Source organism: Larimichthys crocea, chromosome VII (genome assembly GCF_000972845.2).
Source record: "Larimichthys crocea isolate SSNF chromosome VII, L_crocea_2.0, whole genome shotgun sequence".
NCBI lineage: Eukaryota > Metazoa > Chordata > Actinopteri > Sciaenidae > Larimichthys > Larimichthys crocea.
The window spans coordinates 16,482,709-16,496,966 of record NC_040017.1 but is presented as its reverse complement, the minus strand read 5'-3'; the positions used below and the strand labels follow the sequence as shown (position 1 = coordinate 16,496,966).

Genomic DNA, 14,258 nt, shown 5'->3' with positions numbered 1-14,258 from the left:
ATGATATATTTGTATTACATTTAGTCTCACTGACCTGCAGATGTGAGCGGACTATAGACTTTCCCTTGGTGAACTCAAAGTTTTTCCTCATGAAAAAATACAGCAGGGCCGCTGCCTCCGTCTGGGTGGAGCTGGAACGGTGGTTACAGCACTTGAGGATCTCGTAGCACAGACAGCCGCACAGGTCTGCTTTGCCCTGGAAGAACGCACTGGGGAACTACGGAGAGAGACGAAGATGAAATCGCTCGTGAGAAAAGCAATGTGAATCTTCACTTAGATGTTATATGTGTACATGAAGTTTTGCCTGACCTTTTGTACAAATTGCCTGAGTGCAGCGAAGATGTGCCGTAGAGTGGCGGTTGATTGGTTGATCTGAAAGAAGAGCAAGAAGGTGTCCAGCACCTTCTTCATCAATGCATTCTGTCCATCGTCCAGCAACAGCTGCTTCTGTATGGATGTATACAGGAAGAAAAAAGCAGAAAGCACATTTTACAATTAAAGTTTCAACAGACAATGTTGTATTTCTACAAATTGAAAGGTCCATCCATCCATTTTCTGTAACAGCTTATCCCCATCAGGATCACAGTGAGGTTGGAGCCTATCCCAGCTAACTTTGGGACGAGAAGCGGGGTACACCCTGAACAAGTTGCCAGCCCGTTGCAGGGGCCAAGTTGAAAGGTTTCATCCAAAATACAGTTTTTAAAAACACAGATTCTTCTAACCACCAGGTGGCAGTAGTGAATCAATGGCTTGGATTTAGATTATGCATGAAATGTGTGCATGATTTACAGCAAGTCATTCTGGAAGATACACAACTATGAAGATTCATTCAGATTCATTTTGTGCATCAGAATAGTGGACCCTTCTTTCTCTTTTGTTATGTTTTGATCAAGAAGTAGAAACAAAATTAGGATTTGAAAACTTTTTTTAGAGTTAAAAAGCCAAAATGTGACTTTATTATTCATTTTACAGGGGAAAGTCACATGAAAAATTACTTCTTAACATAATATTATTAATGAAACATATTCAAGAAAACAAGACAGAAGATATACACAAAACGCCAGTATTGTGAGATTTTGTTTCAGGTTGTAAACTCTGAAACCACAGACCTTGTGATGGTGAACAAAGAGCTCCAGTACATCCAGCACGGTGAGGGACACCTCGGTGGATAAGTTCGCCTCGATATCTGTGGGACTCAGGGTGTCTCCATCCTGAATATTACCATCTGGAAATAGATAACATATAAGAGTAACTCAAATCTGTCTCATGAACTATATCAGTCAAAATGTGTGCGTGTGTGTGTGTGTGTGTGTTTTACCTGTCTCCATCATCTGCAGCAGCTTGGGGTTGGTGAGAGCATTCTTGCCCCTGATGATGGGCATGGTTTGGGAGCGAGCATGTCGGTGACCTTCCCCTCCAGACGATGAAATCCTGGAGGCGACAGCAGGCATCAGCAGCCAGCATGAATAACAGCACTCGCACATGTTGTTCAATACTTGTTTATAGATTTAAATAAACCTAGTGCCAACCATCTCTAGAGATATTGCATTTGACATTCATGTCGCAAGGACATGCTGTTCTCAGGGGTCTATTAACACATGGGATTACAGAGACGGAGACTGGCAAATCACATGAAACACTGCAGGTATGAGGAGGGGCATGCTGAGAACACAGGCACAGTCTATCACGTGGAAACACACAGTGGTAACATCAAAGATGAATACAGGACAAGGATGTATCTATCTACATAAATCCAAGTGTTCACATTGTTGTTGTAGGTTGTACCTGCATTAAAGAATCTATAGTTCCTTACATATTGTGCCAATCACAGATATCATTAGCATTACGAACAATTTCAGTAACCAGAGACTCTTTAAATCTTTAAATCTGTCATCGTGGCTGAGGTGTTTTCCTGGTGGAGGGTGATTACCATTGTGGGAAGAGGCTTGAGGGATGAGAGGACTGGGAGGGGTGGTTAGAGCCCTTCAGGGTGCCATTGGCCTGCGTGGACTGGGCCAGCTTTACTGCCGCTGCTAGCTTCCTGTTCACGAGCCAATCACATCAAAGCTAACATTAGTTAGTTTAGTCGAGACCATCATTGTTTTTGCATGTCCATCATTATCACCATTAGTCAGTTTTATTACCTATGTGAGGCTCAAGCATGCCCGCGGTTAATAAAAACTGACCTCATAGTGTGAATGTTACGTGTTTGTAGCAACTAGGTCACACTGTTTTCCTGTAAGGCTGAATGAAATTCTAAAAGCACACAGGACAGGAGCTCCAATTTGACCTAGGTGTGATGAGAGCGGCTGGAGTCAGAGAGGAAGATCAAACAGGAGGGAGGTCAGCCAGATGGAAAGGTTAGTGGCGTAGCAGCAGAGTCGAGGGTTTTAGTTTGCCATTAGTAAATATATATAAAGTGTAAATCAACTCTCAGTAGAGGCTTGATGTAAGCGTTAATGTAAAACAGTGAGGACAGCGAGGAGATTAGGATGTATGGATGTGATGAAGCTGCAGCACAAATCAGCTTAGTAAATGGATTTCAACAAACAGATGTTCAACATATCATATTCTTAGGATGACGACCAATGCACACAAAGCGAACAGTGTGTTGGCCAGCCAAAAGAAAGAGGAGCACAGCATCCTCGGAGCCCATTAAGGAAACTCAATCAAGCCAAGCAGCAGGTGGACTCCTGAGGTAGGGCGTGGAGACAAAACACTACAGGACTGACATGCAACATCAATATGGAAAATGTGTTTAAAGGATGTAAACAAAACTAACATACAGCGTCGGAATAAATTCACGGTTTGTTTACCAATGATGTCAAAACACAAAGGGTTACTCGAGGCAACCAAACATCAATAATGTGCAGCCACACTGACGATCATGCACAGAGGGGGAGGCCATGAGGCATGCACAGGGCGTGGAGAGACTACAAGAGCAAGGTCGAACACAAATAATTGTGTCATGTGCATGTGTGCATATTGATCAGTGCGTCTGCATCTTAGCTTAAGTCTAAAATATGGAATATGTTAAGAAGGTGAGGCTCCCTGCACAAACACAACTATGACCCTGACAAACTTCTAAGCATCCCACGGGCATTAGAACTCAACAAGATGGATGGATAGATTTTATTTTAATTCATAGGTTCTGTATTTTTCCTATTATTTATCTGTTCTCCTCTCCCCAGTTTGAAGTGGGTGGAGCTCAGTTAAAAAAAGGTGATGTCACCTACACCCATGCACCAATCAGGATTTTGCAATATCTGATGACAACTGAGTTGTGGGGTTTCGCTTGCTGGTGTTACCTGGCTGCTGTCAATCAATTTTGATCCAACCTACATTCACAAATTTTCGATGAAGCCGATTTTCTTTCTGGAGCTTTAATGACTGAATTGTTGTCTGACTGTCTAGCTTGCTGGCTGGCTACACACTGCTTGTATAATCCAGCGCTCCTGAACTTCAATGGGTGCCCACACTGACTCAGCCAGGCATCAAAGAGCCAACAGAGAGAGAGACACTGAGACAGACACAGGCGTAAGACTGTGAATCCCCAATGGCCTGGTATTACAGACGAATGTTAAGTAGCTAGCAGACCCAGACAGGCTCAACTACGTCTGAGAGTGTTAGTGAGGCTTCCAGCTATCTTTATTCTGTTAATGCCTCCACACACAGTAAAGCAGTGTGTTCTCCCGGCCTTTTGTTGGCTTACATCTCAGCATCTTATTGCTGAAAGGAAAAAGAGGGCTAATTTAATTAGCTGGGAGGAACCAGAAGATGGAGGAGTTGAGCAGTGCCAATGGCTCAGCTCCAGTACGAGCACACACACACATACATGATAACAACCCCCATCCTGTGCTTGCCAACTACTACAGTACAATATCCAGCAGTGCTTTTCTCTCAGCAGCAAGATCCAGGAGTTTCACCCCCCCCCCCCCCTTCTCTTCCTTTTTTCTTCCCTCCTTTACCTCTTCCCCTCTTGAAGCTCATCCTCGAGCGTGCGCACGAATACAGAACACATATTAGTATTTCTGCCTGACTGTGTCTGATTCATTTGTGTGTGTGTGTGTGTGTGTGTTTGCACATACGTGTCTGAGTGGCTGCATTTGCACACGTGTGCGTTCATGTGTGCGCATGATTATATGAATTATGTATCAGTAGATGGAGGGGGTGGGGATGGGGGTGTTACAACCTTTGGCCGCGGCATGTATGTTGAGTTAATAAGCTGTTTCCATAACTGCAGCAGCGTTTGCAATAAATGCATATGAATGAGGACCGGTCCACGTCTTTGTTGTTAAAAGCAGCGAGGAGAACGGACTCACCTGGCTATGTGGCGTTTTCCCAGGAACCTGAAGTGCTGAAGACAGAGCCTGAAGACAAGGAAAATGCCAAAAAAAAAATCTTGTTTTGTGTTTTGTAAGTTAAGAACAGAGGATAAATAAAGTGCATGTGATCAAACGGAGTTGCAACATTACAGTCTAGATGCTGACACAAACAGGAAACATGGACAGTTAATTAACTGTGCTGTTCGGTGGATAGGGAGCTCTCATTGGAATCACAGTCTGTTTTTCTTCTCTCTCTCTTGCTGTGTCATTACTTTCATCTGTTCCCTTCTGGCTACATTCTTCCCCCTTCCCTTCTCCTCTCCTTCATCGTGTCCCTATTTTCTTTCCCCTCTCTGTGTACAGTATAACTAGTCAGCCTAAAAAGAGTGCTGTGGTAACGCTCTGCACACTTACTCCAGGATGTTAAAGAAGTCTGAGATCTCCTGGTGAATGGCCCGGTGCCAGTACGACACCAGCACATCTGGAAACAGGAAACAAAAGACATCATGTTACACACACACACACAACAGAACTGTCGGGGGCTAGCCAAAGAAAACGTTTTATAGTGTCAGTATCGTTATTCTGAGATTTTTTTGGAGCGACTACAACAGACTTAGTTCACACAGTAACCGATAATTTGTGTTTTAAACCAGCAAGACAGCAAATAATAGAAAATATAATTACCCATACTACAAACTCAAGCTGGACTCTCCTTATGCATGTTTGTAAAATGTCATGTTTTACCTTCAGATATGGTTTTCATGATGTGCAAAAAGCACATGAGGAGGCTGCGGGTCTCTGCCTGGTCCAGCTTGTCACATCGGGAACCGTAGCCGATGAGGGACTGCGGTCGTGCAAACTGAGAAGAAACATCCAGACAGCGATATAATGTTTTTTATTTTTATGTGAATTTTTGAGTTTCAGCAACCTGGCGGGAAAACTTCACTATAATGCATGTTTTACAAGCTGATGTAGGATTTTAAGGTTAAATTTTACTACTTTTATGTCAACAAATAAAACATGAATAAAAGCCTGAGCAATCCCTGCCAAACTTTGTTTCCAAGCAATGTGGAGAAAGTTTGGAAACAATTTTGAAATAATTTACTTCTTTATGTTGGGAAATAAAAATGGCTTTATGAATGAAATATCAAATAACAAACATTACGTCTTTTGTTAGCACTAAGGCTGGTGGTAATGGTGGGACTGTTGGAGGAACAGATGGCTGCAATTTTTCTCTTTAGACGTGAGAAAAGTGAGAAGAGAGAGATGGGGGACGATATGCAACAACGTCTGGACCTGAACATTGCAATTACATTTTTAGTTCTAGACCACCAGGACGCCCCGACTTTAGAATTAATTTAGTTGGTATTAGAGCATGTCCACTATCAAGGGATCCAGTTTGTTTTTTTCTGCATACTCCTCATTCAGAAATCCATGTAGAATTTAAAATGTATCGTGATTGACACACACTGAAGAAGATGCATGTATATATCAAACACATACAACAAATGTCTCTGTCTTTGACGGATCTGCTCGGAGTCAAAAATAAAGACCATATGGGACGTGTCGTAACGCAGAAGGTGTTGTTCTTTTGCCCTCACCTTCTCACATCCGTCCATCTTCTCACTGTTCCTGTCACTGTTGCTCGGGTTGGAGTCCACACTGATCAGAGAACCACGAGAGTCGGCCTGGTTACCCGTGGCAACTGCCAGGGATGAGAAGGCTGGTGGAGAGCAGGGAAGGGGGGGGGTGGTATCAGTGTCCTCATTCACACAATTTTAAATAGACACTAGGAACAGACAGAAGGCTGCTACCTGTGATGGAGTTGAGTACTTCTTTAGAGAAGGAGGCATCGACGGAGTTGCCATGGCGAGTAACAGGAATCACCCCTCCAGCCACCCCTCCTCCCACACTGAGGTCATCTCGAGAGCCCTGATAGGGATGCACACAGGGGGATCTTATTGTTTTATAATCCAGGGAATCATTTATAAGTTAAGACCGCGTAGATTTCAGACATTACCTCACAACAGCTAGGCTCATTGAGTTTTTCAATTTAACTGAAAATATCTACTGTAATTATTATTTCTATTCTTACTTTTTTCACAACATTTAAAGTTACATTATGATTGACCAGTGCATTTCTGTACTTTTTATAGTGATATTCCTGCAGTCAATCCTATAATAACTAAGGATGAGTCTGTGCTGCAAAGATTGTAATACAGAGCAGACATTTAAGTAGAGTGCATGATCCAAGGGAGTAATGAGAAGATTTATTTTGTTGTTAAAGTGATGGTTTAATGGTTTAAAACTCGTGTTACTTGCTCTGAAGTATGCTGCTGTCCAGGTGCGTTTAGTAACGCCATAAATCAGTGCAATTCCAAGCCAAAACTATAAAGATAAAACTAATGTTTTACCATAAAAAACTGCAGGCATATGTATGAAAAAAAGAGCGATAGTCATTCAATCATTTCATCTTGACTCTTACTTGGTCACTAGAAGTGAAGTAGATGGGGAAGAGGTCCCTGAGGAAGAATCGAGGCATGTTGTCCAGGATCAGGCCATACAGCGGCAGATAGAGAGACGCAATTCTCGCTTGTTTCTCCTGGAAAGGCGACCAATGAAAGGATTTGAAAGATTGGTGGATTTTCTATGGCCAGTAACATTATCACATCAACGTGTTTTTAATAAGCTGATAATGATACATTTAATATGTCTGCACAGGCACTTTAAAATTCCTCTTCTCATAAAAATAAAACTGCACTTACAATGTGTCCAACAGATAATTCATCACTACTTAATAATTATCATATTTCTGATTTGACAGTCTGTATCTCTCCAGCCTTCGGGTAGATTCTTCAGTGCATTTACATCATATCTAATATATCCTGTGTAGTTGTTTAACGAAACATGATCTTCCCAGTTCTGCCTTTTATTTGGCCTCCACACACATTTGGTTTTGACTGCTTTGACTACAGTCCCACTGTTGTGTTGCGGTTGGCAGCATTTGGTACTGTTTAACAGAGGGCAGATTACTGACTCGCTGATCTGGACCCTTCCCAGCATTCATTAAGACATCTCCTCTGCCGCTCGCAGCTGCTATGAACGATCACATGTCAGTGTGTATGTGTTTGCATGAGTCACATTGGAAGAATTTCTACTGTGAGCTCATGACTCATTGTTCATGCCTTATAGTTTCCTCTGTGTAAACATGCGCTCTGGCTACCTTGGTGGCATAGCGTGCATCCAGAGAGTGTTTGGCCATTAGAGTCTTCAGGGTGGCCAAGGCTAGATGTCTCAGGTCCTGCTCGTCCTGCAGCGCCAACCCCAGTTCTCTTAGCAACAGGCCGGTGAGGAAGTGCTTCCTGCAGAACTCTCCGGTCAGGTTGTACTCGGGCACAGACACTGAGGAGAGGAAGCATAAAGGATTTAAAATGGAAATTAACTGACGGCCGTGTGATTTAAATAACGCTCGTGCCAATATTTGCTTTCCATTGGGGAGTTAATTAATCCATTTCTAAATAAAAATCTGGTTACAGTGAGCAAATAATGTAACAAGCCAATTTTCCATGAATCTCATTATCATCAGACCGCTGCAGCACACACACACACACACACACACACACACACACACACACACACACGCTGTAGCACAGACAACATTACAAAGTAATGAGTGAACATATTTACCATGAGTACTTTGTGGCTCTGGGGATGCATGGTCTGACATGGACAAATAGACAGAGAAAATGACAGAGTGAGAGAGAGAGAGAGAGAGAGAGAGAGGGAGAGAGAGAGAGAGAGAGAGAGAGAGAGAGAGAGATGAAGAGAGCAAGACAGAGTGTTAATAGACAAATGAGAGTGAGAGCTACTTGATGTATGATTGATAACACATTAACACTGAGCTACAGGGTTTGACTCGGGCTCTTACCTGTGATGCGAGCTGAGGGTAAGGGCAGGCTGAGAGGGATGTAGTGTTCGTGGTTACACACCTCTCTCAAGAACTCAAATTTCAGCTCACACAAGACCTGCCGGACACAAAAAGATGTTATTTCACTCTTAGTGTGTCTAGTTACACACTGTATTTCATCTTAAATAAAGTGTTTGTTTTTACCTTGCTGTCAGTAGCAGTGATCATGTTTATGTAGTTGCTAATCAGCTTGAATGTGAAGCCTCTGTCCATGAGAGTAAAGCAGCGCTGCAAAGAGAGAGACAGACAGAAATCAGACCCAACATCAGCTGATAAGACAGTGAGAGACAGATCATTTAACACAGACGGAGGAATCAATAGGCAACAATTGTAAATGGAAACAATTTTCATTTGCAGACCGTTTATACAGTTTGTATTGATCCCTTCCCAGAGCAACGGGAAACTGTACTCAAACTTTATTGGGTCCCAAAGCATCAATAACTTCTTTTATTACATTTTAAGTCCATGAGACAAAACATTTTCCCACCTTGACAAAAGCAGCTACAGCTAAGTTGGCACTGCGTGTCTCTTCTGGCAGCTCTTTGTTTTTCCAGAAGATGTGTTCGGACACCGTCTCCACCAGGGTCTCCATGCGGCTCTGGTAGGACGAGGGGAAACGCTGAGGCCTCGGAAGCTGCAGGAACACAGAGTCAGGATAACATGATCGTGCGCTGCGTCTTGGTACAGTGGTTAAAAATGTGATATTTTCAGGAAAGGGAGAGAGTGAAATATGCCACCTTACCTTTACCTTGTCAGAGTCAACCAAATGTTGGGCCATGGACTTGACAATCAGCTCAAAGAAGAACCAGGAGAACTGAAACCGAGAAAGATCAATCATGTTCCATTAATTTACTTTACTGATTGACACAACGGTTTCAAAATTCAATAAATCATCTTAATAGTAAGTATGAAGGTGGAGGCAAACCTTCAGGACATTCCTGACTGCTGCATGCTCATTGCTCTTCAAGTCAAAGGTCATCCCCTTAGCCAGCTCCTCGTGAACGGTCCTGAAGCCGTGGGCCTCTGACTTGAACACATACTACACACAAGAGAGAAGGGAAAAGGTGCCACAGGTACTCAGTTATAGGTGCACATGAAGTGAAGGCAACAAATTATTTTTATTTTCAGAATGGAAATATCCTGCTTTGCTGGAACTACTGTAAGAAATACTGTCAGCCATAATATGTACTGAAAACACAAAAATAATGTGGATGAATGTGAACAAAAGCATGTATAATACAACCTGGAATAAGGCAAATAAAATATCTTAAGTTTAAAAAAAATTTGATTCGAATAATATTACTGCATATGTCAATTCATGCTACAATGAATTCAACACCCATTTTTTCCCCCCTCTTCTCATCAAACACACACACACACACACACACTCAGCAGTTTAAATTGGGCACCACTACCACTGAACATCATGCCAATCTGTTACTATGGAAACCCCAGTTCCATTAGCTCTGCGAGTCCTCTCCTCTTACCTCCCACCATTCGTCTTTGCCACCACCTCTTCAAGCGCTGCAGTTTTCCTTCACTGTGGCCAACATAAAACAGGTCTTGTGGTTTCTCCTGCTCTCTCCTCTAATTCTCTTACTGATTTTCCCCCCCTAAACAAACATGCCTTGTGTTTTTGATTGAGCCGGCTGAATGTCCTAGTTTGCCTCCTACTCAATCACCCTTTCTTCTTCTTCTTCTTCTTCTTCTCTTCTCCCCTACTTCTTGTGTGTGTGTCTTTGCACTGTGTTCTGGGCACACAGCCCTAGCCACACTCCTGCTGGCCTAAACACACTCTAACATACAAACACATAAAACCCCATTTTCAGTTTTCTTCTTCTGAAATTAAATAGTCTTTGCAGAGAGTCCACTCCTTCATGGAAAACAACAGGCTTCAAATTTATCATATGATCCTCCTAAGCATGCACGCCCGTTACACACACACACACACACACACACACACACACACACACACACACACACACACACACACACACACACACACAGGATTATTGCAAGTCTCTGTTGTCATACCTTGATATAAGAGTGCAGGTAGTGATCCAGGTTTTCTTCATGGCACTTTGCAACAATGTGGACCAGCACTCTGCAGGCACAAGATGACAACAACAAAGAGTTTTATTTATTACAGCTTTTACCCTCAAGCCATGTCTGTCAAATGCTGACATATTTTATCTTCTTTGCTTGGCTTCTGAGAATATCTGGCAGTGCTCTGTTATTTTTTATGACACTGGATTAATAAAACAATGAAACAAACAAACAAGACAAAATGTGTTTTAGACGCTACGTGCTATTCTCACTGTGCGCTTCGCACGTCCACTAAGCCCCCACACCCTGATGTGAATCCAGTTGTTGTGGATGTTGTAGTACCGCTGCCTACCTGGTGGTGGCAGTCGTGACCTCATCATTGTCATTTTGAGTCAGGACCTTGAACAGCTGGTTGAAAAGCACTGGCAGAAATCGGATGATCACTGGGATTCTCTCCATACTGAGAAGACCCTAGAGACGGAAAGGAGGCGGCAGCGGAGGAGGAAGAGGTGGAGGAGGATGGAAACAAATAAGAAAATAAAGAGGAAAATCCAGCAGTGTTCAGTTATCAAGGTCTTGGTTTTGTCTCAGTCACAGTACATGAAACTTCAGGGGATATAGTGCTTTTTGCTCTGACCTTCAGGCAGTTGAGGAAGTTGGAGGTAGGAGGTAGCGAGAGGTCCAGCTCTCTCTTCTGGCACTGCTGGAAGAATCGGTTCAGGTGGGGGTCCTGGCACAGAGTCCACGAAAATCAGCAGTTAGCATCTGCGATAAAACTTAGTGGACTTGTTCCTTTTTTTTTTAAAATAACAGTTAATCCAAAATGTGAACTTCACCTCCTGGCAACTATTCAGTTCATTCTCATCTCAAACAATAAACAACAAAAAACGAGAACAGCGAGAATGACTACTCATCTGTGAATGTATTAACTTTTTAAAATGTCGTTTATTTATTCTGTTTCTAAGTTGTCTGCATAAACAACTTTAAATGTCCTTTATAAATCATGTATTTCATTTGTCTTTCATAAAGCAAGCCAAACCAAGCTGATCTGATTTACAACCCACCAGCCAATCAAGAGATTGCTGTGCAGCGCTCCAAACATCCTGGAAACAGAAACAGTCCATTTCCTTCTTTCAAGTCCTGCACTACAAAAGAGGAAGTTACCACTTTTACCATCCACTAATGCTGATTATGCATCTTGGGTTCACATTGCATTTGTTTATACACTATACACATGTTTTTTGCAAGCTGCATAATTTGTTTAGAGGCATCTAATGGTCTCTTTATGTCCATTTTACAGCTCCTCTTAAGCAGACACCATTTGTTTTAATTCTGCTAGAGGAAGCTGAGATGGAAAAACTCAAATGGCCAATCATAAAGGATCCCTGCCACCCAGATAACAGCCTTTTCACCCTGCTATGATCAGGACGAAAGTTTGGGATACACCAGAACAGCACTGAGAGGCTAAAGAAGATCTTTTACTGGGATGCTACAGTAAATGAGGACACTGCCTAACACCATTTATTTCTTGTTGCTATTGTTGTTGTGTTCCTTTGAGGCTAAACATTGCCTGTTCGCATTTTTCATTTTTAAGGATGTCGCGGCTGAAACCATCTGTCCATTAATTTTCTTTACCACTTGTCCCGCTCATGTTCACGTGAGGCTGTAACCTATCCCAGAACTCAATGGGCAGGGCAGATGTCAGGACAGACCTTGGACACATTGCCAGTCCGTCACAGTATCAGTGAGCCAGTTAAAACAAAGACAGTGAGGAGCGACTGCAGCTGATAGTCTTACCTGAGTGTATACTGTGGAGACAACATTGGTGGACACTTTGAAGATAGCTTTTCCTCCATCGACCCATTTCACATCTGCTCCATTCTGTAAAAAGAAAACAAGCTTGAGTCTTCAATGACATGCTGCAATGCTCAGTAACCTTCATTTTCATAGATTCATCTTTGTGAAGCTTTCACTTCCATCTCTTCTAATCCTCTCACCTTGGTGTTGCTGGCTTCTTTGATGGCCAGGTATCCAGGCGGTAGGTTACAGGAGACAGAAATGCTAAACTCCTGAGATGACAGACGGCCTTCTTTGAGGAGAGGCAGCCAAGAATACCCCACTGAAAACGCACACAGACAAACACAAAACACATGAGTACTCAATGGTGGACAAGACAAACCACAAATTAACCTGCTACATAATACGATCTACCACTAACTCACCTGGGGTCTCTAGGGTTTCTTTCCTCTTTGCATTGGTCTTTGCGTTGATGTCACAGGTGACGTGGTAAAAGGAGAAAAGAAGGTGGTGCTTTTCGTGAAGCTGAGTAGGAAGCTCAATCTTCACCTGTGAACATAAAAACATGTAATTGGTTATATAATAAACACCACTTAATGCTGCAGATTGAAGTTAAACATGCTCTAAAGACTGCTGAAATGAATTCAGGTTTTAATAATCTATGACGATCCTCATATCTATCTTTTACCTCATCGTAGAAGTCGGGGTTCTGGGAGTGATGCAGGACTGTGGAACAGGCTGACGTGGTGAAGACTGGACCTCCCGGCTTGCCGTAGATGCACTAAATAAACAACAATAGAAAAAGAAAAGGGGCGAAATAAAGTCAGCCAGTTTCTCATCATAGACAGAGTTTAACTAGAGAATATCGAGTCATATAAAAACCAATAAATGTCTCATCAGCATGTTTTTGGATCACGTTGTACCTTTAACGGTTTGGCAACTTCTTCGTCTGAGCTGCGGAACTCCACATAGACCGCAAGGTTACGAGCCTGCGAACAAGAGCACAGTTGTAACATTAATAACTGTCCACACACACACACACAACAGTGAATAATAAAAGTATATGAAATATGTGAAGACAAGCGACTTGCTGTAAACAACCGCACAGCTAGTGATTTTGGATCCTTTCTACAGTTTATACCTTGGCGAAGCTCTTCTGGCTGTCATATTTGAGGTGTTTAGGGTAGACGTAGATGTGGTTTCTGTAGACACGGTGTGGCTGCGTGAACTTGGTGGAGTCTTGGACAAACTCCTCCACCTCCACGGTAGGCTGGTGTTTGCTCAGTTCTTCAAAGGGCTTCACCGGTACATAGGAGGATGTCACACAGTCTGAAAGCACAGAGTAGAGACAGTGAAAGACACGTGACAGAGCTGAGAAGTGGAAGGAGGCAGATGGACATGATTGAATGCAGACAGAGGGGAAGTATTGCCTAAAAAGCGCATACTAGGATGTTCCAGTGGAATGTAGTCAACCGCGATGTCAAGCGCTCCGGGAATAGTCTGCAGTTTGCTGGTCTTCTCAGCCCTGCACGCACAAAAAATTTAAATAAAAAGTTATACGAAGTGTTTATCTTGCCTAACTGACCTACTTTTTTATAGGTAAAGTCTACAGTCTGCCTTACCTCCTGTACTCTGTTACCAGCTTAATCAGGTCATCTGTGGAAATCTTGTTGCTCTCCTGTTTGAAGAGCGGAGAGAAACGAGCCTCTCTATCCAGTGCTCCATGGTTGTCCTTAAACACCGGCCTTTAATAGATAGAAAAAGATTAGACACACGCAAAGAGAACATGATAGACACACTTCAAAATGTTTGGACAACTGAGCCTCCAACCAGGAGCACTGACCTGATGGACCAGGCAAACGGCATGCGGTACTTTCCCAGTTTACTACAGAACTGTTTGTTGGATTTCAAAATCTTCTGAGCAATCTGCACAAGAACACAAACACAGAGATGGACAGAAGGTTAGCAACACACACCACGGCTGATATTTTTAAATACAATGGGATGTGATCAGCCCTAAATTCTATTTGAAAGGGACAAGAGTGACAGACTAAATCAAGGGTTGTTTAATACAGTGACTCTGGCAGCAGTTTGACTGTCTGCTGATTCACTTAGCCATTCAA

At 42.7% G+C, this 14,258-nt stretch overlaps 1 protein-coding gene across 7 annotated transcripts in view; it reads right to left on the bottom strand.

The window, feature by feature from the left end:
• The window catches only part of dock10 (dedicator of cytokinesis 10), a 60,533-nt gene that overhangs the window by 6,464 nt on the left and 39,811 nt on the right, over nucleotides 1–14,258 (bottom strand). For 4 of the 7 annotated variants that reach the window (XM_027280225.1, XM_027280221.1, XM_027280227.1 and 1 more), the window contains exons 14-43: nucleotides 13,979–14,061; nucleotides 13,758–13,880; nucleotides 13,581–13,660; nucleotides 13,277–13,464; nucleotides 13,059–13,124; nucleotides 12,824–12,916; nucleotides 12,561–12,684; nucleotides 12,336–12,457; nucleotides 12,136–12,219; nucleotides 10,976–11,068; nucleotides 10,691–10,809; nucleotides 10,327–10,396; nucleotides 9,218–9,331; nucleotides 9,035–9,106; nucleotides 8,780–8,926; nucleotides 8,437–8,520; nucleotides 8,254–8,350; nucleotides 8,013–8,045; nucleotides 7,549–7,727; nucleotides 6,811–6,927; nucleotides 6,140–6,257; nucleotides 5,927–6,048; nucleotides 5,070–5,184; nucleotides 4,740–4,806; nucleotides 4,323–4,370; nucleotides 1,931–2,041; nucleotides 1,319–1,431; nucleotides 1,110–1,225; nucleotides 310–447; nucleotides 35–217 (exon numbers count right to left, since the gene is read on the bottom strand). In XM_027280225.1, coding sequence (XP_027136026.1) covers nucleotides 35–217; nucleotides 310–447; nucleotides 1,110–1,225; nucleotides 1,319–1,431; nucleotides 1,931–2,041; nucleotides 4,323–4,370; nucleotides 4,740–4,806; nucleotides 5,070–5,184; nucleotides 5,927–6,048; nucleotides 6,140–6,257; nucleotides 6,811–6,927; nucleotides 7,549–7,727; nucleotides 8,013–8,045; nucleotides 8,254–8,350; nucleotides 8,437–8,520; nucleotides 8,780–8,926; nucleotides 9,035–9,106; nucleotides 9,218–9,331; nucleotides 10,327–10,396; nucleotides 10,691–10,809; nucleotides 10,976–11,068; nucleotides 12,136–12,219; nucleotides 12,336–12,457; nucleotides 12,561–12,684; nucleotides 12,824–12,916; nucleotides 13,059–13,124; nucleotides 13,277–13,464; nucleotides 13,581–13,660; nucleotides 13,758–13,880; nucleotides 13,979–14,061 — 3,219 coding nt within the window. The remainder of the gene's footprint in view (nucleotides 1–34; nucleotides 218–309; nucleotides 448–1,109; nucleotides 1,226–1,318; nucleotides 1,432–1,930; nucleotides 2,042–4,322; nucleotides 4,371–4,739; nucleotides 4,807–5,069; nucleotides 5,185–5,926; nucleotides 6,049–6,139; nucleotides 6,258–6,810; nucleotides 6,928–7,548; nucleotides 7,728–8,012; nucleotides 8,046–8,253; nucleotides 8,351–8,436; nucleotides 8,521–8,779; nucleotides 8,927–9,034; nucleotides 9,107–9,217; nucleotides 9,332–10,326; nucleotides 10,397–10,690; nucleotides 10,810–10,975; nucleotides 11,069–12,135; nucleotides 12,220–12,335; nucleotides 12,458–12,560; nucleotides 12,685–12,823; nucleotides 12,917–13,058; nucleotides 13,125–13,276; nucleotides 13,465–13,580; nucleotides 13,661–13,757; nucleotides 13,881–13,978; nucleotides 14,062–14,258) is intronic. The other 3 variants (XM_027280223.1, XM_027280228.1, XM_027280224.1) reach the window with 3 other exon arrangements.